The sequence below is a fragment of the Monodelphis domestica genome, chromosome 1 (assembly GCF_027887165.1).
Source record: "Monodelphis domestica isolate mMonDom1 chromosome 1, mMonDom1.pri, whole genome shotgun sequence".
In the NCBI taxonomy this organism is placed as follows: Eukaryota; Metazoa; Chordata; class Mammalia; order Didelphimorphia; family Didelphidae; genus Monodelphis; species Monodelphis domestica.
In genome coordinates this window covers 3,204,462-3,232,269 of record NC_077227.1, presented here as the reverse complement: position 1 = coordinate 3,232,269, position 27,808 = coordinate 3,204,462, and the positions used below count along the sequence as shown (strand labels likewise).

Sequence of the window (27,808 nt, the reverse complement as noted above, 5' to 3'; positions counted from 1 at the left end):
CCAGAAGCCCAGAGTTAGATGGAGCAGTGAATGGGCATCATAGTTAATATTTACGATGTCTAATGGGTATAAGAATTAACTAGTCCTGGGGTGAATGGGAAAATTGGGTAGTGGGCACAGGTTCTATGCGTTCTATGACTAACAAGCAACGTGTCTAATGGACAGTTTCAGCTGACCCAGAGCCAGAATGTCAATCTGCCAGGGACCATGGAAATTCCTTAGCCTCTGGCTAAGAGGTCTCTATGGGCAGCTTCTAATTTGGGGGGATGGTAACTGCCTTTTGCCCATTACTCTCTCCTCCCATTGTGCCCAGAAATCAATGGTGCAGAGCTGTCCATACCTGCTTCCTGTGCCTGGGCATTTGTTGTGCTACTTTTTTTTGCATGTCCAATGTGGGTGTGGGTGTGGGGGGGAGGGAGGATCCCATCTCTGGCTTAGCTACATCATGGATTTAATCCAAAAGTACCAATTCATTTCTTTTGAAGCCACTTAGTTTCATGCAGAGAAACCTCTATTCTGACACCCAAAACTCCTTCCCTAAATCCTGAACCACATGTTCAATGACTCAGGGCTGAAAAAGTGGGGCACAGCTTAGCCCAGTCCAGTCCGGTCCAATCCAGACCTGCCAAACACACTGGGGAGAAGACAAGCTACAGGGGCACTTACATCCCCATCTGCAAACACACAAAAGCACGTGCACCCATAGGGCCAGGATGCGGGTTTTAGGATGTTAACAAGCAAAGGATGACTTCCCAAGAGAGAAAACTGGACAACCGGGAGAGAGCGTAACTAGGCTTCCTCACTGGGAGGGAGGGAGCCGTCCCCTGTCATGAATGAGAGTCATGGCTCAAACAAGCTTGGACACCTTTAGGAAAGCTTTCCAGCACCCCACAATTCCTTAAAGCCACCCGCACTCAAGGATCAGCAGATCAGAAAGGCAGGGCTGGAGAATTGCTCGGGTCAGAGGCTAAGCTCTCCGGATGAATTCTGCACCTCTTTGGTTTCTCTCCTGAGCCCAGAGAGACTGAGAATCCAGGGAGAAAACCAAAGTGCCAGAGACGTAGTTAGCTCTCAAGTGGTTTGCCTGAATGCACCGCCAGGGCAAGTGGCCGGGATTCCCAGCAGCCTACCAGGCAGGAAAGGTTCGCTGGGCAGCCCAACGGGCCCTGGGGTTGGGGACGCCATATATGGCAGCAGGCACTTCTGGAGAAGGGAGCCTAGCTGGAGCTCATTATACCGGGGTGTAAATTATGCACAATTCAGTTATTGCATGAAGCCCCTCGATAGAAGCAGGGCTAGAAGGGAACATAAAATGCACAATAAGAACTCGGCTATTTCCCTTTCAGGTTCAGGCATCAGTGAAGGAATGTTTCCCCAGACCAGGGACGGAGCTCCCTGGGAACAAGGGAAGATATTTCATTGGATTCGAATGGCCTGGGATCCCGAGGGACCCTGTTGGGAACACACATGCTCGCTTCGGAGTGGAGGCTCCGGGCTGTGAGACTCGAGTTTTGGCGCAGGAGGAAATCCAGGAGGGACCATTCCTCCCAACCCATTCCTCAGTGATCGAATGGAACCAAGCCAGAATCCGAACAAGACGAGGCCCAGATACCCGGGGATGTTTCCTCTGCCCTTGCCTCCACATCAAATCCTGCTCATCCGGCCCGTAAGGAGGCAGCGACACACTGTTGGAGACGGATACTCCTCAGAAACGCAGCACGAGATGGAGCTAGAACTATAGAGAATCATGGCGCAGCCACTATGGGGACTCCCAGGCAGCAAGACAGACGGTGAATGGTCTGCAGGGGTTTTCATAGGGGTACATTCTCACTTGGTCTTGGCATGCTGAGCCCTTGAGGAGCCCTCCTGGTGCTCTGGGCTCTCCAGGATCTGGGTGCGAGGTCTGTCAGGTCAGGTATGCATAGGCCAAGCCACGTGGACTTGTCAGGGCAAACGGAGAGTCCATCCTGGCTGGTCACCTGGGTTTAGAGGGCAACGCGGTGCCTTTGTTGAACAACTCACTTGGCAGAGGGGCAGGGCGGTCCAGAGTGGCCAAGTGACTGCCCATGTCTGCCCGGGTAATTCATCACTCACCCAAGACTGATGCCCTGGGCCATTGCTGCAGCTGGCTGAGGTTTGCCTCCCCTCCAGAGGGGTGGGAAGACTCTGGGCGAGGACATATGTGACCAGGAGCCGACGCTGGCTTCCTGCCACACGGGCTTCTTCTTCCTTGTAAGCCCGGACATTTGTCATCAATGCAAGAATACGTGTAAGTGTCCCGCGCTGCATCCACGTAGCTCATCCGGACTGGCGGTCCCTGGCAGAGTGAGCTGCAGGAGGGACCCCCTTGCCCGGCCGATCTCCTCCAGTGGTGCAGACTTTCCCGTATCTGTTGGCAGTTGAGTGCCGAGTCCCAAACTCCAGACCCAGACTGTGGGAGCTAGTCGTTTGCCATTCTTTTACCTCAGACCCTGGAAGGGCCCCTGGTCCTCTCTGAGCTTTGGTTCTGGCCCCATCCTGAAGCTTGCTCTTTCCCTCCCTCGTTTCCTCTTTTCTTCCCTCTCCTCTACCTCTCTCTGCCCCTCTTTCATGTGGTGACAACTTGACATGAAGACTGGATGGGAGGAGCCATTTGGGCATGACTCGTATCGACTGTTAAGCCCCAGAACTCAATCCACACGGAGGATCTTCGCTTAAGAAGCATGAACCGTGTTGGCAGCAGTAAGCCTGGCTTCGGAGAGACCTGGGGTCCTTCCTCTGTGTTCCAGCAGCACTGCGGACAGCCCTGAAGACCCCAGGAAAGCGGCACACAAATGCGGACATCCCTGCCATGGCCGGCTTGCCTCATCCGGAGCACACGTAGGGAAAGAGATGCTGCCAGCTCTTCATTGGGCTCCAGACGGAAGGCGTGTGCCAGAGCCAGCCCAAAGCATGGCCTGATCCCCAAATCCTTCCCTCGGGGCCCTGGAATACATTACAGGCTTTTGCTACCCTCCCAATTAGCCTTTGGACTAGGCTGCTGCTGCCGCCATGAATATGCATTTCTTCTTAGAAGGTGGGATCTGCATTTAATTTGGTCAACGGGCGCATTATTTTTCTGAGCCTCTCTGCTGGGAATCCATGCCAGGTGGAGGCTACAAGGCAATGGCAGCCTCTGAAGTTTACCAGCTCTGAGAAAAACAAAGAGTCTGAGCCGCAGGGCTGTAGCTCAGGCCGAGGGGGATGCTGGCCTGGCTGTTGGGCTCCGGCCCACACGGTACAAGATAACTTGGGCATTCACGGAGGGAAGATGAATGTCTGCCTTTGGAGGGTCTGAGGGCTGGCTGTCCATGACTCGGTGCAGACAAATTGCTTCTTTATCCTATGGTTTTAGACTTTCATGAGCACCATACGAACTCTCTTCAAAGTCTCAGCGGCCAGCCTGGGGTCACCGACCCTAGAAAAAGGCACTAAAGGGAAGGGGAGGCAGGGCAATGAAGAAATGCTTTTTTGTGGTTCAGCCATTTGGGGGCATGTCCAGCTTTTTGTAACTCCATTTGGGGGTTCTATGACAAATAAAATAAAGTAGTACCGTTTCCTTCTTCATCTCATTTTACAAATAAGGAAACTGGGGCAGAGTGAAGCAACGTTCCCAGGATCACACAACTAACAATTGGCTACAACCAGATTTGAACTCAGGTCTTCCCGACTCCAGGTCTAGCTCTCTATCCAGTGCACCATCTGCCTGGCCAATAAGAACGTAGAAGAGAGAACGGCTAATAAGAAAGGGAAAAGGATAAGATTACAAGAAATTGAATGGGAGAGGCTGAACAGCCTCCCAGGGAGTTTGTAATGGAAGAGGGCAAGACAGATAGTCCATGGGAAGCTGTTCAGCACTGTCAGCCATCCCCACCTGCTACCATTTGTAAAATTCTCATATTCTCCTGGAGAGAAGATTCTGAAGTCTGAGATGGGTCAGTTCTATATATTCCAGCAAACTTGTGCCTGGAGTAGATGGGCTGCGCGTGCCTTCAAAGTGAGAGACAGCCAGCGGACAGCTCAGGTGCCACCCTGATAGCCGTGCACAGCCGAGGCCAAGAAGAGAGCTTCCAACTCCGTAAGTAAGATTTGGGGAAGCATCATTAGCCTTGAGTAAGTCCAAGAAGTCCTGGTTGATGGGGGACTACAGTCCCCGAGAAGTGCTCACACGGACCAGCTCCATTCAGGCAGGATCATCTGGCCATGAAGACTGGCTTGAAAGGGACTCAAGGGCCATGTGGTCGAACCCTTCACAGATCCGCAAACGGAGAGCACAAGAAGTGAAATGAAACTCATGGGAGGTCGCATATGTAGTCAGTTTTAGAGCTGGTGTTTGGATGCACATTAGAACCCCAGAGAACACGCACACACGTGCACACACACACGAGATGGGAGTATGTGTGCCTGTGAGCATATGGTAGGAGAATAACTATAAAGACTTTCAAAGGGCTGACTTGGGAGCCGGAGTCAGATCCCGCCTGACTAGCAGCCATTCAAGGGCTTTGGAGGCGATGCTTCGTTCTCGAGTCATCCTGGTCCTGATGCAGATGTACAGCCGATGGCTCGCTGGGCAGCCAGAGAGGTCACCATATCTTCAGCCATCTGGAAAGCACTGAAGCGATTCCAAAAGTGTAGACACTGGTTGCCAGGAGAGGGAATCTCCGGCATGCAGAATAAGGAACGTGATGAGGACTGGAATGGCGGGGGGTGATTCCAAGAGAAAGACGGGAATGACAACAGTGAACACGGGGAACACGTTATCAAGGAAACTAGGACCTGCATCCCGGTGCCCTCAGGAAGCCGCCAGAGCTCAGCTTCAGGAGCCTTGGCAGGGAAAAGGAATGGCGGCCCCTTAGAAAAGGCTGGCATCCTCTTCGGAGGGTGAGGAGCCACTACAAGCAGCCCGCTGGATGATGGGAACTTGATTGTTTATACTCTTTTAGACACATTGCAAATCATATGTTGCTGTTTGCTGTCCTTAAAATTAGAGAACTGTGATACCATTGTTCTTGTGGCCTGACTCCGGTTTCTTTTTTTGCTTCTCCCTCAAGTCAGCAGATTCCTGAAATGCATGAATGGGTAAAAGAGGAATACCCAGGTTCAGCGGTGCCTGCTGACATCCCTACCTGCTGGGCAGGAATGGAGACTGATGCAAATTATGCCTGAAACAATGATGAATTGAAGTATGGAAATATTCACGAGCACCAAGAGTTACCACGCAGCGCTTGATACATGGCACTCCAAGGCTCTTTGGAGAGTTCCTTATGATTGGGCCCTGGCCCAAGATTTTCAAGGCCAGACTCAAATTGTGCCAGTGTCACGAATGGGGTTCTCCCAGCTGGGATGTCTTTGGGAACCAACCCCACCACAGACTCTCAGCCCTTTGAGATCTAACCTACCTTGTTTCAGAAAGCACAGCTCCAGAACCTTTAGCAGGAAGTAAAAGAAAGTTGGGGTCCAAGACTATTCATCTGTGTATTAAGGCAGGAAGACTAGAGCAGAGAGAAGCATCATCCAAAGAAGAACCCAAGAAATGGAGAAAAAACAGGCCTTTTGATTTATTTTATTTTTAAAACCCTTATATTCCTTCTTAGAATCAATGCTGTGTTACTTCCAAGGGAGGCAAGTGGTAAGAATTAGGCAATGGGGGTTAAGCGAATTCTCTAGAGTCACACAGCTAGGAAGTATCTGAGGTCAAATCTGAACCCAGGACCTCTCAACTCTAGGCCTGGCCCACAATCCACAGAGTCATCTAGCTGCCCTGCTTTTGATTTATTAAAATGAAATTCCATTTTTAAAATTGATCCCTGCTCCTTAGGGATATACTTACTGTATAAAGTGAGACCGGCCAATAAAAAGTCTCACAATTAATTTCTAGGGATCTTCCAGGCACTGTCCCATGGCAGTTGAGGCATGCTGGCTGCCTCTAAACACTGCGGACTTTCTATGCCTTTGCATATTGTCTCTATATTGACCAGCTGAACACTGTTCAGGAAGAAAGAGACTGAAAAATTCTCTGCCCATTTGTGTGGACTTGTGTGTGTTTCCCAGATGCCCCTTTGCCAGAGGAATGGCTCCTTTAGGCCCCTGCTATAGGGAAGAGACTAGAGATGCATGAACCATGGTCTAGCACTGGAGCAGCTTCTCAGGAAACTTCCCCATCAGCCTTTTCCCTTCTCCTTAGAACCAATGGCAGCACATGCCCAGCACTTCCATTTCAGCACACCTGGGAGAGAAGGTTCATTTCTAAGGCCTTTCTAAACCAACCTCAACCCCATCAATGGAATTCAATGAATTTGCAAAGCACAAGAGATGAAGAAATGGCATTCTAACATCTCGTGTGGGTCTTACATATGGCAGACACTGGCTGTAGCCTTGCTGAATACATGAATGGATGAATTAATAACTAAAGATTACAGCAAATGAAAGCATATCACAAGGATCTTCTGGGATTAGCACAGGAATTCAAGAGAGATCTCAATCCTTTCTCACATCCTTCCCCCAGAATGGATAGAAAGAAGTCAAGGAAATATGCTTTTTGTCCAAAGCCATCAGTCAAATAGATGACTGGCCATCAATGTAGACTCCCCAAAAGATACAGAAAGACAAGGAGCTGGACTCCAGAATGAATTGGGGGTGAATATAAGGATGGTTTGTATTTGGATATAACCTCAACTTGTCTTCTGTAATAAAAGGGGCATCTTTAGAAGCCAAATGACTGAGTCTCAGAGACCCTCTTGTTGAAACAATAGGTGGACAAAATTTTACTCTCTGGCACCCTTAGTTGCTAAGTGGTTATATGACTTTCTTGTGACCCAACAAGTAAGAAAGAAAATATGATCCTTCAGGAAGTACAGTCTTCTTCTGGACCACTGGAATCTAGAGGAAACTGCCCACCCTCCTCCCTACTTAAGTAAGAACTAAATCTGTTGTGTTATTACTTGTATTCATTGTCCCCAATTTTTCTTCCTGGAGCAAAGAAGGACAAATCTAATTCAGTTTGGCAGCCCTTCAAATCTGTGAAGGCAACTCTAGTGGCCTACTAAGTATTTTCTCTCCTCTAGGTCGAAGATAATTCAGTTCCTTTAAGTGATTATCACACAACATCATCTCAAGGCCCTTCATTTAGCCTAGTTGCCCTTCTCTCAATTTTTTCCAGTTTACCAACGTCCTTCCTAAAGGAATCTGGAACCAAACAACATTTTGAATGTTTCCTGACCAGATAATCTAGTGGAACCACAGTCTTCCAACTTCTGGATACTTTCTCTCTCTCCATTCAACCTAAAATCCCATGAGTCTTTTGGTTGCTTTTCATATGGCTGGTTCATGATGAGTTTACAAGACAATAAAGTTCTTCTTTTAAAAAAATAGAATTAATACTATTGGATCCAAGGTAGAAGAGAGTAAGTAAGGCCTTAGCAATGGGAGTTACATGTCTTATTCAGTGTCACATGGCTAGGAAGTCTCTGAGAACAGATTTGAGTCCAGGACCTCACATCTCTAGGCCAGGCTCTCAATCCACTGACCCATCCAGATGCTTCTAGTTCCTACTTTTTAAATAATGTACTAATGGCTAGATATACTTCACTAAAGATTATTTAACTCTATGTAAGTCTTTATATTCAACTCAAATGCCCCCTGTCCTATTTAAGTAAAACATTCTAGACTTTCAAGATTTTTCTGGATTCCTTCATTCAGCTTTTTAAAGATATTTTCCCCAAATAAATATATAAATCATTTTATATTCTTTTAAAAAATTTGATTTCTAAATACTTTCCTTTATCCTTCCATTCCTCCCTCCTTGAGAAGGCATTTTGATATAGGTTATGCATATGAATTTGGGAAAAATATATTTCCATATTAATCATGCTGTGAAAGAAAAATAGATCAAAATAAGCAAAACAAATCTCAAGAAAAATAAAGAAATTTAAGAAAAACAGGATTAGATCTACATTTGGACTAGAATTTTTTTCCTCAAGAGGTAAATAACATTTTTATCGTAAGTCCTTCAGAATTGTTTTAGATTATTATGTTCCTGAGAATAGTTGTCATTTACAATTAATCATCATACAATAATACTATTGCTCTATACTGTGTTCTTCTAGTTCGGCTCACTTGTTTGCATCAGTTTGTGTAAGTCTTCCCAAGTTATTTTTTGAAAAGCATCCTGATCATAATTTCTTAGAGCACAATCGTTTCTATCACAATCATATATTTACAACTTGTTTACCCATTCCCCAAATGATTGACATTCCCTCAGTATCCCATTCCTCACAAGTCCCCAAAAAGGTGCTATATTTTTTCACAGATAGCTCTCTTCTCTTTTTTATCTCTAGGGATATTTACTTATTAATGGTTGCTGGGTCAAAGAGTATGAACAGTTTTATAACCCTTTAGGGATAGTTCCAAATTCCTCTCTAGAATGGTTGGATCATTTCACAATTCCACTTACAATGCAGTTGTATCCTAATTTCCCCACATCCTCTCCATCATTTGTCATTTTATTTTTTATGTTACATTAGCCAATCTCATAGATATAAAATAACATTTCAGAATTGTTTAAATTTGCATATTTCAAATCAATATTAGATCATTTTTATATGACTATAAATAGGTATGATTTCCCTCCCATCCCACTTCCTGTTCCTCTCACAGCTGATCCTAACAGCTCTCCTCAGATGGCAAGTTATTAGCAGTTTCAAAAGACTACTCTCACAATATATAGTTCTTTTTCTGAAAAAAAGGGGTTTATTATTGAATAAGGGAATTTAGGGAGGTGGGAGAAGGAAAGAAGGAATATCAGGTCTCCCTAACCTCCTATGAAGTTAAATACAGGGGAAATGAAATTAATTGTCTAAGAGGGGATATTGTTGATGAACTGAAAAGGCTCTTCAGAGCTAAGCTGTTCATCAGAGCTAAGCTCCACTCTTTTCAATTGAGTCAATGAATAGTCAGAAATCCAGAGCAAGCCTATCTATCAGCCTTCTTCCCCAGTCTCCCAGGGCAGAAGTGATTTTCTTCAGCTGCTGGCTTTCCAGCTGCCTTCTCCTCCTCAGATTCTTTTTGGAATTTTCCTTCTCTCTTGTTGATTGACAGATCATTCAACATTCCATTTCCTTGCATTTGTTTGCCAATATCACTGGTGTTATAATCTCTTCCTCACATGAGTTATATGTATTCTGTTCCCATGTAGGAAAGTGAATGATTTAACTTTATTAAAACCCTTTGGATTTCTTTTTTCCTCATTTACCTTTTTATGTTTTTCTTGAGTCTTGTGTTTGAAACTCATTTTTTTTTCTATTTGGCTTTGGTAATCTCAGATCTTTTCATCAGGGATGGTAAAAAGCCCTATATTACATATTATAACATTTTTTTTCTCCCTGAAGGATTAAACTCAATTTTTTTTCCAGATAGGTGTTTCTTGGTTGTAATTCTAGCTCCTTTGTCCTCCAGACTATCTTTTCCAAGCCTTCTCATCTTTTATATTGAGGATGTTGAATTTTGTCATATTTTCTTGACTGTAGCTCCATGATATTTGAATTTTTTTTTAGCTTTTTGCAATATTTTCTCCTTGACTTGAGAGCTCTGCAATCTAGCTATATTCCTGGGAGTTTTGTTTTAAGATCTCTTTCAGGAGGTGATTGGAAGATTATTTCAACTTCTATTTTCCTCTCTGGCTCTAGGATATCAAAGTAATTTCCTAGTTAATTTCTTGAAAGATGGTGGCTAGACTTTTTTATTTTTTAAACCGAGGTTTTTGCATAGATCAATTATTCTTGAATTATCTATCCTTAAGCTATGTTTCAGGTCAGTTGCTTCAGTTGCTTTTCCAAGTAAATATTCATACTTTTGTTCCATTTTTTTTTTCATTTTTATGCCATTTTATTGTTTCCTGATATGTCATGGAGTCATTAGCTTTTTCTTTTTTTTTTAACCCTTACTTTCTGTCTTAGAATCAATACTATTTATTGATTCCAAGGCAGAAGAATGGTAAGGGCTAGGCAATGGGGAATAAGTGACTTGCCCAGTATCACACAGCTAGGAATTGTCTAAGGCCAGATTTGAACCTAGGATCTTCCATCTCTAGGTCTGGCTCTCAATTCAATGAGCCACCCAGATTCCCCTTCCATTTCTAATATTTAAGGAACTATATTCTTTTCAGTGAGCTTTTGTATCTGCTTTTCCATTTGACCTATTCTATTTTTTTAAAGTTCTTTTCTTCAGTACATTTCTGTTCCTCTTTTTCCATTTGGTCAATTTGGTTTTTTAAGTTCTCTTAAGTGGATTTTTGTGCCTCTTTTAGCATTTGGCCTATTCTGTTTTTTAATATGTTATTTCCTTTTATATTTTTTGTGCCTTCTTTATCAAGCTACTGACTTTTTTTTTTAGGATTTTCTTGCTTTATTATCATTTCCTCCCCAATTTTCCCTCTACCTCTTTCATTTGATTTTAAAAATATTTTGTTAGCTCATCAGTTATTATTTTGGAGACTACAATTTCCATTTTTTCCTTTGAGGCTTTGCATATAGCGATGTTGACATAGTAACTTTCAAAAGTCAGATACTTTTGTGATTGTCCATTTTCCCAGCCTATTTATTGACTTTTAACTTTATATTATAATTAGTCTCTGTTCCCTGGTGGGAGAGGGCAGTATCTAAAGCTTTGGGGAGTTTTGTGCTGCTATTTGCAGAATTAGTTCTTGAGCTCTGTGAGTTTTCAGATATCCCCCTTATAATCTAAGTGGAAGTGTGGTCATTGGTTTCCTAGCCTATGTTCTGGTCTGTGAATGACCACAAGCATGTTTTTCTACCTTGGAACTGTTATCAGAGTCCTAATTCCTATTAGTGTTCCTCTTTTCCTCTGGACTGTGATTGAAATTGTGTATGGGAAATGCAACAGACTTTTGCTCTCAATGTCAGCAAAGGGTCTCCGTGATCTCTTGACCAGTTCTCTAACTCCATTACCTTCTGTGGGTTGAGATTTCAGGAAGCCTTCGTTGCTGATTCAATAGTCCCCCTCTTGCACTGGCATGACCTATGCCTAAGTATGGTCCACTCTTACCCTACTAAGATCCTTCCTGCCAACCCTCCAAGTTTTCTTTGCTGGAATTCACCCCATTCTTTTCTTGGTTCTACTACTTCAGAATCAATACTAAGGTGGTTATTTTAACATTGTTTGGAGTGGAACTTGGGAGAGTTTATATGAGTCCCTCTCTTTACTCCACAATCTTTTATCCACCCAGCCATTCAGTATTTAATGATGTTTCTTACCATTTGCCACTGTCAATTCAATAAGTATGATATGGGGAATCTTAAAGTAAATTATTAAAATATCTAAATTTCCAGGTCTAAGGAGAAATCCTTGAAAAGTTCAATTGGAAATCAACCTAAAATTCATACTACCTCATTGATGATGACTTCTAGAATCCATACCTCTAAATATTTATCATCTATATGGAGAACCACATAAGCTATTCAAAAAATAACACAAAGAAGCACATACAGACATCTATGCATTGATGCATGTCTAAGTATGTGATTATACTTGTTTTTCTCTCATTTTGAGACTTTTTAGGTTATAAAATCTTCTAGACACATGGGTACAAATGTCTATGAAACAAAGTACAAAGTTAATAATTAAAGGAATAAAAAGTCCCTTATTCAAAATGATTTGGCTTAAAAATAGATATTTTTGCATGTTTGGTTTCTTTGAGGCAATGAGTGACTCATTATGTCCTCAAAACTTTCCTTTGACTTCTCCAAAGGATAACATTGTATTATATTCTACTTCTTGCTTTATTCTTATCTTTTATCTCATCAGACCATATATAGAGGGTTGTATTTTATTCTAATTGCCTTATTTTGGAAAGATATTGAAATAAGTATTGAAAGATAAGATCATAATGGTGAAAGGCTTCTAATTTATGCAACAAGGGGGTTACTTAAAGAGATCAGTTAATTAGATATTATATTGCAAGAGTTGGAACAATAATATTCTTTAATTGGGTACATCAAATTTTATTTAAATTTCTCAATGGAGGTCACTGAAAGAGAATTCCATTACGTACATTCCTTCTACAATAGTTCACTTTGCACTAGGGTGGCATGTTGGGTCAAAAATGGTGACTTAAAACATATTATTAGTTCAACTTGATTCAAGAGGCTATCCTAAACCCAAGTGTTTAACACTTAAGATGAGTAGTCAGTCAAAACAGAACTGATCCCACTACATCAAAGTATAAGCCTGAACTAGCACCTACAGAAAGCTGTTAGACATGAATCTGGATGGCAGGAACCTTATGAAGTTCCATCAAGGTGACAAAATTAGAACAATCTGATGTTTAATTTCAATTTACTGTACTCTCACCATCATTGCATGCCACATATCTTTCATTGGCACTATACATGTTCCAATTATCCATTGGGGAGAATGTGGCATTTTATTTCCCCTGATGACATTGTGTCAAAAGAAACACAAGTTCCTTGAAAAATATTGATAGCTAACAGAGTATTTTCCAACACCTAAACTAACCAAATATCTTAGGCCTCAAATCTTTAGGTTGGAATAAATCTGAATATTTCCATTGATAATTATACTCTCTGATTTTTTAAAATGTTCACATTTATCTTCCATATGTAAAACAAAGGCAACATTATTTCTTTTCATCCTTTCATAGTTCTACCTATTTCATTCCCAGAGCACATACTAGGCATGGGATCTCTTTCTTTAATGTCATTCCTGTTTATTGTCAATTGTTAGAACTATCTAAAAGCATCAGCTTTGAAAATGTCACATGTAATGGGATCAAACAAGATAGCATTTGTGAAACTCAATTCAGTGTCTGACACAGAGTAAGCACTTAATAAGTGCTTGTTCCTGTCTCCCTAATGAATAAAGAGTCCATATTGATAAGAAAAAAGGACTTCTGTTAATGTAAAAGCATGTAAAGGCAGAATCAAGGAATCTGCTATCAAAAATGTTCAGAGAGAAGAAAAATCAAGAGGAAAATATTCCCACTGGCATTCCTAGAGCATTTCTAAAAGACCAACAGTTTTAACTGGGATAGTTACAAGACTTCTGATTCTTCCAAGCTAATATGATAGCAGTGACAGCTCAATTTTCCATCTCCCCAACATAGTGATAAGTACTTGGACTTTGTATCCCAAACTCTATAATAACCTCCATGATAAGGTGGTTGGAATTTGTCAGCATGACTCATTTCCTTTCAGTCCTGTGTCTCCCTATTAGCATTGGTGTACCTTTTAGAGATCGCATGCCCAAACTGTACCTTCAAGCCCCCTTGTGAGCCCCCTTCATTACCCCAGATAGTGAAGGGAGGAAGAACTTCATTGGGTTGCTGGATGGAAGGGTGAGGCATGTGAACATTGTCCCCAAGCACAGTGGATGGGGGCATGGAGCAGTTGACTCCAGCACACCAGGGTACACATGCCACATCTTCTCCAACATGGCGGCTATATATAATGGAAGAAGAAAAGCCCACCCTGTATGGGAATTGACAAGGGCAGATCATCCTCCTGTTTGTTTATTTGGATGAAGCTCAGGACATCCCATGATGGTGGTGCTGTCATATTATTATCATTGGTAAGCAAAGACTCCAAAAGGGACAATGTATGGATCAAAATTTCATGATTCAATTTCAATTTTGCTGTGGAATTTTATACTTTTTATAGTTCATCATTCTTATGTTTTTATGACCAGTCATGCAGATACACCCCACCAGAGTACAGTTTTAAATCTAACTCCCACATGCTTATGGGTATGATTCCTATATTGCCTCCCATGTCCCACTAAAACACCTTCATCCCATTCATTCTCCATATGGATACCATGTGAGATCCTATTATTCTTCTTGTCCTGACATTAGGTAAATACCAGTCTAGCAAAGAGGAAACCCATTAGTTGTCCCCACTCTCACTTCTCTGGCACTCCCCCTTCTTTTGTGATCCTGTCTCTTGCTGATAGCATCTTTTATACAAATTTCCTTTTGTAATTTGCAGTCACCAATGGGTGCCCCAAATTTCTTAATAGATGATATGAACCTTTATTTTATTAGTAAGACATTGATACAGAACATGAACTAAAAGCCCATTTCTTAAGTGTCTAGAAAAAAGTTTCCTTAAAAAATCCAGTCTGTTTTTGTACATCCAGTAAAACAAGAACATGCTAATAATTCATCTTTAGTGCATTCTCCAATAATTTGTAAGTAATCATTACTTTGGCCTTTATATTGGTAATGATTTGACCAAGATCTTGTAGATTTTAATTTGGATAAGTAGTTGTTCTATTCACCTTTGTGTCTCAATAAACAACAACCAGAAAATAGGACACAAAGAAAGGTTTTCTTTTTGCCAGCTACTAGCATCAAATAGCTTAATGATGGGTCCTTTTGTTTCTCTAAGGAAATATCTACCGGGACAAAGCACAATTTAAAATGTAATAAGGGTAATTGGAATGAAAAGGTTTTATGAGCTCTTAATGTCCAAAACACAAGATCCTACTGGGAAACCTGGCCCAGCGTCCACTGCAGAGAAAACTACACAGTCACAAAATCCCATGACTTGAGTGTTTCAAAGCCCCCCAATATTCCCCCAATCTAATCTGATATGGAAACCCAGAAATACACTACAATCCTGATAGCAAGTAGTATTCTAAAGAACGTTAGGAAATCTTCCACCAAGGAGAAGTTCTCTCCTGACACAGACCATTCCATTTGTATGTGACTCTAACTAGCATGGTGTTCTTCCTGAAAGCAAGCCTACATTTCTGCTGATTTTTCCTTCTTTTTGTTAGTTCTTACCCTCAAGACAGACCTTCAAGTATTTGACCCAAGTTATGACTGCTCCCTCCATCCCTGGACCCCTTGCCCAATTTTCACATTCCTAACCTAAACCTCTTCAGGTGCCCTCAGCTTGATCACTCTGGTTCGGCATGTATTATAACCTCTTTCCCCCAGGGAAGCATGTCAGATTAACTATTTGCCACTTTCTCTATGACCTCAGGAATGTCATTTAGCCTCTTTAGACCTCAAGTTTCCTCATTTAAAAATCAGAGGATTCAATTAAACAACATCTAATTTCCAATACATTTCTAGAATTCTATGATGCTATGGATTTTGTCTTCTACTCTTGCCCTCTTCTTAAGTCATTAGATTTTGATCATGACATTCAGATATCAAATATATGATAAGGAAAAGGGAAGAAAGTATTTATCAAACACCTACTATTTGCTGGGTATTACTTTAAATAAACATTATCCCATTTGATCTCGACTAATCCTGTGGGATAGTTATCTATTATCCTCTCTTTTCAGTTTAGGAAGCTGAGACCACCAGAGTTTAACTGAGTTGTCCAAGGTTACAGAGTTGGTAAATCTGTGGCCAGATTTGAACTCAAGCATCCCTGACTCCAAGAAAAGCATTCTAAGTAACACAGACCGAGAAAAATAGAGAGAGATGGAGGGAGAGGGGGGGGGAGTTAGGGGAGAGAAAAAGAGAGAAAGACAGAGAGAGAGAAAGTAAGAGAGAGACAGACACAGAGAGAGAGGGGGGGAGAGAGAGACAGACAGACAGAGATGGGGAGACAGAGGGAGAGAGAGAGAGACAGAGACAGACAGAGGGGGGGGGAGAGACAGAGACAGAGACAGAGAAAGGGAGGGAGGGAGGGAGAGAGAGAGAGACAGAGAGACAGAGAGAGAGACAAAAGAGAGAGAGAGAGACAGAGGGGGGGCAGAGAAAGAGAGAGAGAGGGAGAGACAAAGAAGGAGAGACAGAGAGAGAAGGAGAGAGAGAGAAAGAGAGAGAGAAAGAGGGAAGGGGAGAGGGGGGAGAGAGAGAGAGAGAGGGAGGGAGGGTTTTATAAACTAAAAGAAACTAAGAGAAAAAGAAAATGCATAAATAAAAAAGTTTGACTAAATCATTTCTAGTCACACTGAGAAGAAGAAACATTTGCATCTTTCTATGTTTACTCAATGTTGACTAGGTTTATGTGTTGGTTTTCCTCTCTTGAGTAAGTATGTCTTCAATACTTGATATAACATTAATAGAATTTAAAAGAGTATAAATCTGACTAATCTTCCCAAGCAATTAAGAGAGTTAGAATATATGGCCAAATGTAATTAAATATCAGAGAAGATGAATTCATGTTCTCCCTGTAACAGAGCTCCATACCAACTGAGGGTGATGAAAGGTAATACATTTTGCCCTGGTAATACAGAAGAAGGTATATAGAGGTATATACAAATACCAATACAAAGGTAATACAGAAAACCTGCAAACCTTGTTGCCCAACCCTATCCCTATTCCCCACTGGAAGACTGCTGCCCCCTGAAAACACGTTCCCTATTGAGATAAAGGACACTGATCAAATCTGCAGCTGATTCTTCAAAGTCTGATGGGTCTAGACTGGGATAATAGTAACCAACCAGAGAATTCTTAACCTCTGTGAAATGGAGCTTTGTAAGGATGGATCAGGGAGCTTACAGTCTACTGGGAACATAAGGATAAAATGAGAATGCCTAAGTAAATGCAAGTCAACAGCAACAACAATGATAATCTTGGAAGGCAAGCTCTGAAAATGATCGGATCCAGAATTAAATTCAGTGTCTTGTCCCCCAGACTCTTCCCTCTTCTTAGCTTCCTCATAAGTGTCTAAGTTACCACGATTCTCCTTACTTAGCCAGGTTTGCAACTTAGGTGTCATCCTTGATTACCCCCCCCCCCCCCCCAATATCAAGTCACATGTCAAGTCCTGTCATTTCTACTTTCGCAACATCTCTCCTTTGCACCTTTCTTTCCCTGGCTAACACCACCGCCAGGGATTAGGGCCTCATGGTTTCATATTAGTACTACTGAAATAGGGCTTTAGTTGGTCTACAGACTCCAAGTCTCTCTCAAACCGAGTCTATCCTTTAATCTACTATCAAATGTGTCTTCCTTAAGCACAGATTTGGTCTTGCTTCCTCCTTCATATGATAATCTCTAGGGCAACCCTGTTACCTTGAAGAATGAATAAAAAATCATGTTTGTTTTGCTCGTTCCTAACTTTCCAGCCTTGTCATGTTTTACTCTGTTTCATGCTCCCTACAATCCATTTCCAACAAACAAAATACTTTTCCCAACTCCATTCTATAGACTCAGTGGCTGTCCCTCATGTGTAAATGTATAAAAGTCTCTCTCTCTCTCTCTCTCTGTGTCTGTCTGTCTTTCTCGCCCCTAACCCCCATCTCTCACCATCTCTCTGTACTTTTCTCTATCTCTGTTTCTCTCTGTCTGTCTGTCTGTCTGTCTCTGTCTCTGGGTGCCTCTCACTCTTCCTTCCTCTTTCCCTTTCTCCTTACTAATTTTAGTTTCCCGGATTCTCTGGATTTTTTAAGTTTCAGGCATTCGCTCTTAAACAAGAACCTTTCCAGATTGCTCTTGATACTTGCCTTGATGCCCTGCTTTGATGACTTCCCTTTGTGGATTACCTCCAAATTGTCTCATATAGAACTTGGTTGTACCTTATCTTTGGGTTTTATCTACATGAAGCAAAATTAAAAATGGAATTTCAGAGTAATCCGAATTTTCACATCTACCTGATCTTTGATACTTTACATATGCTTTCCCTTAAGACGATTCCTGATAAGTGATCATCCCTGTCCTTTTGTGAACAGGTTCACTGAGTGGACACCCATGGCTTTCCAGGGCAGCCTATTACGCCTATCGATAATTCTAATGGGCTTTTAACCGTATTAACTTTGTAATGAAATATGTCTTGGTCAAAATGGCCAAAATGGTATTTCTGGAGAAGGAAGACGCTTGCACAGGTGTGTGGGAGTATCATATTTGATATCCAATCTTCATCAAGCTTGCTTTATAACGTTGTTCTCATAAACCACGTGCTGTAATAATGTAGCCTCTGGCCGAAGGGGAACGCTTACTTTGGGTACGTATCTGAACGGGCTGTTCCATCCTGCGGTCCTCCAAGTGTTCCAACACTCAGTCTTTCATCTCTGAGAGCCACCAACTCCACCTACTGCCTTCAAGCCCCACTTCAGTTCTAGTCTGTGCCCCGAGTTAATTCTTTGGATTTCGCCTCTTTCTCTGTCCGCGGGACTCATCATAAAGCCGGGCACCTAGAAAGCACGTCCTAAACCTTGGTCGGTTCATTGGCTGGTTTACAGTGAGATTGGCTAAGTGGGGAGCAGAACAGTCTGGCCGTGTGCTCGCCACCTTTCCAGGCCATCCAGTTTGTGGCTCTCGATTGGCAAAGGGCCAAACCACGTGACGCGTGATGTCTGATTGACAGCCTGTCAGCTCTCCTTGACAATGCGTCAATACTGCAACGTCGCCAAATGCCCGAGAGAGCTGATGTGCTACCAGCAATGGAAATTTTAAAAAAGTCTCAGAAAAACAAATCATTCCCTAATGTAAAGGTTGCATTAAAAACAATTTCTCGCCAGAATTCTGGTGAATTGGTTCTGTATGTCTGGAGTTACCCAGTAATTTAGACAGTTACTGGGACCCAAGGTCTGGGTCTCCTACATTATAGCTGTGAATACGATCTCAAATCCTGCAACCTGCTTATGGAAGTTTTACGTTCATGTGTTTTTCTGAAAGTTTTTTTTTAACCCAGAAAATTATATCTTGACAGGAAAAACATGTTGATCCACCAAATATTCTCCTTTATTAAATAAAATTTCCACAATCCCTTCCCAAAGAAAAATTAATAAATAAGTAAACAAAAACCAAAGAAGCCAATAAGAATCTTTTCATGCCTTTTAAGGTCTGAACTACTGGCAGAGAAGAGCAGAGCAGACAGCTAATGGTGAGACAGGATGCCCAGGGGCTGCTAGGATGAAGCTGCTCCTGAGGGACCCTCCTGAGACCAAGGAGATCGCCAGCTCTCCTGCTCTCAGCTGCCTCCTTGTTAAAAAGAAGGAGATGACATGATGGTGCTCAGACGGGACAAGGTCCATCCCTCACAGGGGGCTTGTGGTGTGTGTGTGCAAGACTGGGGGAGACGCGAGCTGGCCTCCGATGTGGCTTTAGACCTCCTAATGATCTGCTGCCAGGAGAACATTAGCTCCACCATCCCGGGAGCTCGTGCAAATGGTGGAGGAAGCGTTGCTGGCACTTGGCTCCAAGGCTGCCAACATTTCCTTTTTGCTTCTCCATCCTCTGCTCTGTGTGCACAGTTGACTCTGAGTAAAGGCTGAATAATAATCATTGCACACTCAAATGGAGAACTGTGGCATGATTTAAGTTAATTGAGTGAAAAATTCATCGCTCCCCACGGCAGCAGCCCTTTTTTTTATGGTGGCAGATTGTAATGTCAGTGAAGTGAGTTATTACTGAAGTTTCCATATGTATGATGCCAGGATTAATGAAAATGTCACATCAGCCAGCGTGCAATGTTGCTTTCCAAGAGGACAAGATGACAACAATGGAAGCCACAATCAAAACGCTGGCGTGTCGGGTTGAGATTCTGCAGCCTCTACCACCTGGCTACGGGCTCCCAGAACCCGGGACCCAGGAAGCACTTTCCAGCCTCCTCTGGGGTTAAGGCTGGCTCTCTAAGGAGCAAAGCCGGCACAAATTGGCGAGCCAGTGGAGCAGAGGCTCTTGGTGGGGTGAAGCGGATGGGCAGGTAGGGGTCGCTGACCCCCTGGAATTGGAACATTTGTTATCACTGACAGGCCCACACTGAAGGCACCTACAAATGGAGACTCTCCAAAAGTCAGCCCTCCTTCCCGGAGCAGAGCACAAATCCCCCTATTATCTTGTGGGACTCTGCTTCACCAGCTCCCATCAGTCCTCCACCCATTGGCATCTGCCCAATGTATCGGAGACCTCCCTCTGGCATTTGCCACTTTGGGGTGAAATGTCCCTTCGCCCCTTATTTTGACTGTATTGCTGTCTTTTCCTCATTCTCCATCATAAATGTGCCTTGTGATGGGATTTATGCCATTTCTTAGGACTTTTTTTGTCCACTCAAGCCTTTTTCCCCAACAACTTAAAAAAGAATAGAAAGGAGCAAAGGAGAAAGGAAGGGAATGATAAAGAATCCACAACTCATAACAAGTAAGCATAGATAAAATAAATTCTCACATTGACCACAGTCAAAACTCTGTTGCTTCCTCTGAATACTAGCCTGACGTCCTCCACCAGGAGCCACAGGAAGCAGAACTGATCACCGGGTCAGTCCAAGTTCTTGGGTTTGATAATTCAACCTATACTATAAATTGACCTCCTGGTCTTGCCTCACTTCTCTGTGATGCCATTTCTTTTTCACAAGTAAATGACTGGTAACATCCTGCAACCTACTTATGCCACCAAACTGCAAGAAGAAGCTTGGGGCTCTCTCACCTCTATCTTCTCTTTTCCCCAGGAAAAGCCAATCTGTGACTTTGCCTCCCTATGTGGCCATCTCTCTACTCTGAAACCGAGAGCAATTATTAAGTATGGATTTCCTTGATGGAAAATCTTCCTATCTAACCACCCGTGACCTTCATTAATGCATCATTTTTTTTGGCGTATGTACATTTCTGCAGGGTTACTACCCATTTCTAGTGATTCATGGGGCAAATGGGAAATGATGGGGAAAAAATGATGCGGTAAAGGTAATCTAGAAAATTGTGCTAACCGATGCTCATGATTCAATCCAGCGGGTATTTAATAAACGCCTCCTCCAAGCAGGACAACATGCGAATGGCTGACCATTCCGACTAAATGAAATAGAGGAGATGACCACGAGAACTAAGAGTGAGAGCCTGCCTCCAGAAGCTTACATGGTTCAAAGAGCCCATAGAAGCAGAGGAGCTGGGGACAATGTAAGCCAGAATGAGAACCAGACACCTGTGGCCACAGCAAATGAGGAAAGTCACCAAGGGGCAGCAGTGGGACACGGGACCGTCAAAGTCAGTGCCACACTGTAAGCATCAAGGAGCTTATTCCTCCTTTCTATTGACAATGGGCCAACTAACTGGAGAAAAGGGACAACATCCTCAGTGACTGAGTTTGTCTGGACATTTGCTTGGAGAGGACTTTTGTGTCCAAACACAAGAGAAATGTTCCGAATCATTGAAAGAAAAAGAAAGAAAAGAAAAGGAGGAAACAAGCACAGGAAAATTCTCTTCTGGATGTGACCCACGAAGAGAATCTGGCTGCCAGAATGGACATCAGTGGAACTTCGGAAGTAACGACCCTTCCCTAAGAGTCAAACTGAACAGAACATTAAAAGGAATTCTAGATTTTTAGCAGATAGATTTCAAAGATTCAGAGACATCAGAGGCTAAAATCATATGCCTCGTAGATCTCCAAGGCTAGTTATGTCAAGAGGGACGGGAACCTCCCAGAAATGAAATTATGGAGGCATTAAGAGTAATTATTCTGATGAAGAAAAAAGGGGGTAAGTTATCAAAAAAAGACCAAGCTGAATATAAAGGAAAAGCATTGCCTACTGTAGATGTTACAAAGACCAGTAGAAGAAAGAAGAAACATTCTGGTTCTGTAAAGTGCTCTTACCAACACACACATGAACACACAGACACATAATAAGTATAGACTCTGACAAAGAAGATGAAGGGAACAAATGTATCCTTTCTCTCTCCCTCCCTCCCTCTCTCCTTTCCTTCCTTCCCTCCTCCCCTCTCTCTTCCTTCCATTATAGTGGGAAAACAGGAATGATAAGAATGGATGAACTCACAACCAGTGAGTCTATACTATTCATGACGAAGATGGCAAAGCTATCTGACTCTTATTTTGTATTTTGTTGCCAATGTATTAATTAGAATTTTGAACCCTTGGACTTCATCCCGCAGAAGCCCTTCAGTATTTCCCAGAATTCCTCTCCTCTCTCCACCACGTTGCATGGTCATGTTTGTATAACTTTCTGAGACTCCGCCCTCTCCTTTTTTGAGATCATGGTTGACTTAGGCAGGTTTTTACTTAAGTTTTTTCTTTCAAGTTGTTATTAATAAATCTTATAAATATAATACATGAGTTACTTTACATTAATTTTAATTCTCACATTAGTAGGAAAATTGTTATTAATAAATCTTATAAATATAATACACGAGTTACTGTACATTAATTTTATTTCTCACATTAGGAGGAAAACTTTCGGACTAAGAGGACAGAGGACAAATAGCTCCAAGTCAGAGGCTAACCGTAAGAGAGGAAAAGGACATCTAGATGGCCTTAAGTTCAAAAGTCACTTGGCCCCAATCAGTTCCATCCTTGGAGGGTAAAACAAAATTGGCAGGTGAAATCTCTGAGCCACTGTTAATGACCTCTGAAAAGTTGTGGAGAATGAGAGAGTTATGATAGAACTGGACTCAGAGAACCATTGACCTACTTTTCAAAAAGGTCATGGAACTTGATTTCCATTTCTGGGGGAAAAATGTACTTAAATATTTGGGGGGCATGTAAAAAGGGAACTGATTGTCCCAAAGAGCCATCATGGTGTCATTGGGATCATTCAATTCCAGTCACCTTATTTAATATTTAAATAGGGAACACCAAAAGGTAGATTGAGGAAATGTCATGGATGTAGTTTATTTAAGTTACAGTAAAGTATTTTGAATTATCTTCATTGCAAAGATGGAAGGCTGTGGGCTAGACAAAAGTAGTATTAAATGGACTTGCAAGCAGTTAAAATTTTAGAACCAATGACTAGTCATTAGTGGTTCCATGTTGATTTCATTCTAAAAGGAATTCAGTGGGGTACTCTGGGGTTCAGACTGTGCTGTTCATCTCTTTTGTCACCGACTTGGATGAGGGTCTATAGATGTCAATTTTATTATCGAGGTTTTAGATGACAGAACCCTGAATAATATCTCCCACACTTACTAACAATCAGCATCTAAAATGGTAGCAACAGGCTAGAAGTTGCTTAACCAGATAAAATTAAATTTAATGATGGAAATGTCACGTTTAGCATCTGGATTTAAGGAAGCAGTTCCATTACTAAAGATGGGGAGGCCCAGTGACATAGGAGTTTATCAGAAGCCCAGCTGGGGATTTTAGTGGACTACAAGCTTGGTGCGCACCATGTCATGTCCCATATGATATGGTGCTCAAGAAAGCTGGGGTGATCTCTGTGAGTCCGGTAAAGTGCCTGGGACTAGTGAAGTAATGGTGCAATTCTCCACCCCGCAAGGCTCATCTGGAGAACTGTCTTCAGTTTAGGGTACCTTTTAGCTAAGCATAGATAAACTAGGGAGAAGGGCAATTGAAAATCTCTCTAAACCTGGACTGAGCATGTTGAGCAGGAAGGAACCAAGACTCAGTGAGGACTCAGAGTCTTCCTCTAAGGATCTGAAAGTTTATCATGTTGCGGGGGGGCTACACTTATTCTTTTTGGCCACCAGTGGCAGAATGAGGGGCGTAAAGAGGGAGTAAAGACAGGAATATGTGAGCTCAATTATTGGCACCAAACAAACACAATTTCTAAAAACTAAGACTAACTCAAGTTAGAAAGGCTTCCTTCTCTCTCTTTGTCTCTAGCTCTCTGCCTCTAACTTTGTCTCTCACTCATATGTCTTCCCCTCCCACTGAAGATCTGGAAATAAAAACTGTATGTTCTAAAGTGAATTCTAGTTCATGTATGAGCTGGAATAGATACTGGCTAGTAGATAGATGATAGCTAGGATGATAAATAATAGAAATATAGAGAGAGATGATACAAAGATTGATGCTGCATAAAGCAGGAGACAGAAATATATATATATATATATATATATATATATATATATATATATATGTGTGTGTGTGAGAAACATTGGGTAGACAAAGAAATGGAGAGAAATAAAAGTTTTACAACCAAGATGGTTGTCACCAAAGAACTTTGCCACTGTAATTGGAAGAGCTAATGGCTGAAGAGTGGGGGAGCAGGGAGCAGGGAGCAGAGCAGTCTATGTGGCGACGGGCACGGTGGAACCCAAGGAGGGAAGAAGCTATCTGACTTCAAGCCATCGGAAGCGAAAGGCCCTTCTAAAAGCCCAGAATGCACCTCTCCAGAGAGATGGGGATTCAGATATTGATGGCAGGTGTTGGGGAGAACAGAAACTGCAGGACTGGGCTTGGTGCTAGCAAGATTTACTCTTCATCCTTCCTCAGATACTCATAATTACAGGTCTGTGGATAAGACACATCCTCTGCCAGCCTTGGTTTCCTTATCTGAAAAGGGGAATAAAACATAGCACCTACTTAGTAGCATTATCGGAGGCTCAAAGGAGAAAACAGATGAAGGGCTGCAAGCGCACACCTAGAGGCCTCGAGAGCAGTGGCCGTGGCAGGGCGAGAGGGAAAGGAAGGCACATTCAGGGAATGCCAACTTTGGCCCGAGCTCTGCCCTTAGCGCTTTACGAGTGCACAAAGCGATGGGGAGGTGCGGATTCAGGGAAGACGAGGTGAACGCTGGCCCCGCTAGGAGAGCCCGGCCCCCCGAGGATGCCAGGACAGGAAGCCCGGGCAGGTTTGGAGAGGAGCCGGAGGTTGTGTGCCAGCCACCCTGCCTGAGATGACAAGTGGTCCCCGATGTGGAGCTCTCTGGGCATCCTCCTAGGAAGGGTTCCAGAAAGAAGGACGGATCCTTAGTGGCTGCTGCTTGGTTCAAGTGTTTTGTTTGTTATTGCTCGGACAATGTGGCCATCAGAGTCTTGGTCGGGGCACCTCGGCTACCGCCGTTGAATGGCCTCTTATTATGGGGCCATGTTGGCAGGCGGGTTTCCCTGTGGCCCATTCTTGGAGGGCAGGGATGGAAGCGGGCTGGGTATCCATTCCAGCGATGAGTTAGAATCTGTCTTTGGAAGACAGCATAAGTGAGGGGATAAATAGCTCGGCCTGATTAACAGAGACGGTGAGACAGGAAAAATCTGTTTTGTCTTTCCTGCCATGACCCCTTAGGTGGACTTCCCTGCCGGACAAGACCCCTGTCTGGGGGATGCTGACCGACATAGCAGCCAAAGACCCAGAGCCTCCCCCATCCTCTGTGCCTGTAAAGGAGGCCAGTTATCCTATGCATCGACCAGAGAAAAGACGAAACCAAAGAGAAAGTCACGGAGGGCCTCTGCTGAGACACCGTTCTAACCCCACACTCGGGAGGACAGTCTTTGCTTGCTAAATTAGAGCCTCTTCGAGGCTCGTCCTGGGCTCTAATCCTGGGGCTTCAGGCTAAATTTTCCATAATAACCTTTTTCCCCTCCGACTCTAAAAGGCATCCTTCAAACCCAGAGAATGGGATCCCCTACAGGAAGGGGCTCAGAGCAGGCCACGCCTCCTCTCTGAAATTCCCCCGGGAGGCATGAAATATCCAATTGACTGTCCTTTCATGAACCTCCAGCCCGAGAATCTGCCCGTCTCCAGGGCGTTACCGCCAGTTTCAGCTGAGGGGCTGCTCCACCCTCTGCGCCTCCCAGACACGCCTCCACAGCCTGTTTTCCGGAAATGACAGACTGGGAAAGGAAATCCCGCCCCCGCCATCTGGGCCACAGAAGGTCCCCGGAAACTCTTGTGAGAAGCCTCCCGGCAGCCTTCTGGGCACTAAAGCCCTCCCTGGCGGCCCTCCCGTCATTCCCTCTGCACGCCCTTCGCTAGGGACGAAGCACGGACAGCCAAGGGGCAGTGCGCGGGGTCGAGGGAGTGAGGAGGGGCTTACCAAGGCGATCCTGGGACCGGCGTGGAGGCCACGGGCTTGGTGCCTTTGGGCGAGCGCTCGTCCCCGTCCAGGAGCAGAGGAGGGTCCTTGACACAGAAACAGAAGGACATGGGTAAAGAAGAGAACACACAGAGGAAGCGCCGCTCGGCCGGAGAGTCATCCCGCGACCCCACAGAGCGCGGAAAGCAAAGGAAAGCTCGGCTGGGCTCTGGGCACAGCCAGGCCCCGGGGGAAGAGCGACCCATCAGGGACACCACCCACATCCAAGGACCGGCACTCTTGGGATTGAACTCCTCACCACCAGTTGTCTGGCTGGACCGATTTGGGCGCGTCTCTGTTTTCAGAACAAAACGTAACTTGTCATTCAGCCCCAGGAGCACGCGGGGCTTAGCGGCCCAGGAAAGTAGGCTCGCGGGAATGCCGGGAATACAGGGAATGCTGGGAATACAGGCTCTGTGAGAAGCAGCCAGGTGTTCAGAACACCAGGGGCAAGGAGGGGGAGGGGCTCTGAATGGACCTCGCTGAGGGAAACAAAATGGAGTCGCCACTCCCAAAGCAAATGGATCGGAGGCAGAGAGGAAGTCAAACGGAAACCAGGCCAGATCCCCTCTCCTGAGTCCTGTAGGGGCTCCTCCAAGGAGTCTTCAATCCCGCCCGCCAGCCCTTCAGTAGACTCCTGACAGGAGGCTCCATTTCCGGAGAACCTCTAAAACACGACCAGATAAAATGGGACATTCCAAAGGCAGGTGCTGAAATGGATCAAGTCCGCTCCCCTCCTCCCCCCAGCGGGGCTCCCAAAGGACCATAAACCATTGAATAAGTGGCTGCTTCTAAGTCTCTGTAGTTTTGTTCCAGACTGAAAGGACCCTCCACGTTATGGTCAAAGGGTTGGCAGTGAGAGATCAGGCCAGTAGGAAAAGCAAAGGAGTCTTTGAATGAATGTCCTTAGCTTAGAAAGCCCTTTAACAATGGGGCTTTTTTCTCATTTAAATGTTCTAGAAATGATTCTTAGCCTGAGACCAGGAAAGGTCCACAATGTCCCCACTTCATTTTGAATGCACTGGAGGGGCTCCCTTCCCATTCCAAGGATAATTCAAGGTTTTTAAGTTTGGGAAATATTTGTTTGTTTAATTTTTTTTTGCTTGTTTGTTTTATTTTACTGGAAATAGTCAAGGTTCTGAGTGAGAACCATGCGAATAGGAGTAAAAGGGAAAACACAACAACCACCACCACTATGGGGGCCGGCCATGCTCTTTAAAATGGAGCTACCTTCACTTACCTCTGAAAGCAAGTTGATTTTACGCAAAGAAAACCAAAGGACAATGAGGGTCTAACAGAGAAAGAGCTAATGGCCCCATGGAAGACCACCCAGACCCTGATGAGCTATTAGTGATCTAGGGGAAATTGCTTACCTTGTCTTTGCCTCAGTTTCCTTAGCTAGAGAATGGGGATGCTAAATGGCACCTACTTCCCAGGGTTGTTATGAGGCTCAAACGAGATGGTATTTGTCATGGCATTTAGCACAGCGCCTGCCCCATGCTAAAGGTGCTGGATAAATGTTTGCTCCCTCCCTGCCTTCATCAGACACACCTTAGGAAGCTACAACTAGTGAAGGGGGACGAGGAAGTTTATTATTTAAGTATACATGGTAGGAGGCCATGCATGGAAGGTCTTTTGGCTGGCTATAATTTTATGTTGTTTCAACATATTGGTAATAAAAGTGGTTAAGCTCACTATCAAAATACTGCTCCATTAAGAAGTAATAAAAGTCTTCCAGAATACAATGAACATGAAATTATTTATTAAAAGCATGAGAAAGGTTATTTGCTTTAATTAACATGGGATGCGGGGATAGATGTTCATTCATCACTTCAGGAGAAATCACCCATTAGAGAGAGAGAGAGAGAGAGAGAGAGAGAGAAAGGGGGTAATTTGCCTTAATGTTTGTGATCAATGTCTGTCCTTTAACATCAACATTAATGATCTGGAAGAGATAAAGTATGCAGTAATTATGGGCCCAAATGATGCTAAATTGGGGCTGTGTATGAATACCAGTGAGAATAGAAATATTGGTGAAGTGGATTGGAAAAGGGAAATATGGATAGAAAATTATATAAATTTGAGAAGGGAAA

The 27,808-nt window shown here is 43.5% G+C and overlaps 1 protein-coding gene across 1 annotated transcript in view; it reads right to left on the bottom strand.

Annotated features, from left to right (window-relative positions):
• The window catches only part of TCERG1L (transcription elongation regulator 1 like), a 342,031-nt gene that overhangs the window by 80,862 nt on the left and 233,361 nt on the right, over nt 1–27,808 (bottom strand). Inside the window, exon 7 of the mRNA XM_001372407.5 lies at nt 25,677–25,762. Within this exon, the coding sequence (XP_001372444.3) occupies nt 25,677–25,762 (86 nt within the window). The remainder of the gene's footprint in view (nt 1–25,676; nt 25,763–27,808) is intronic.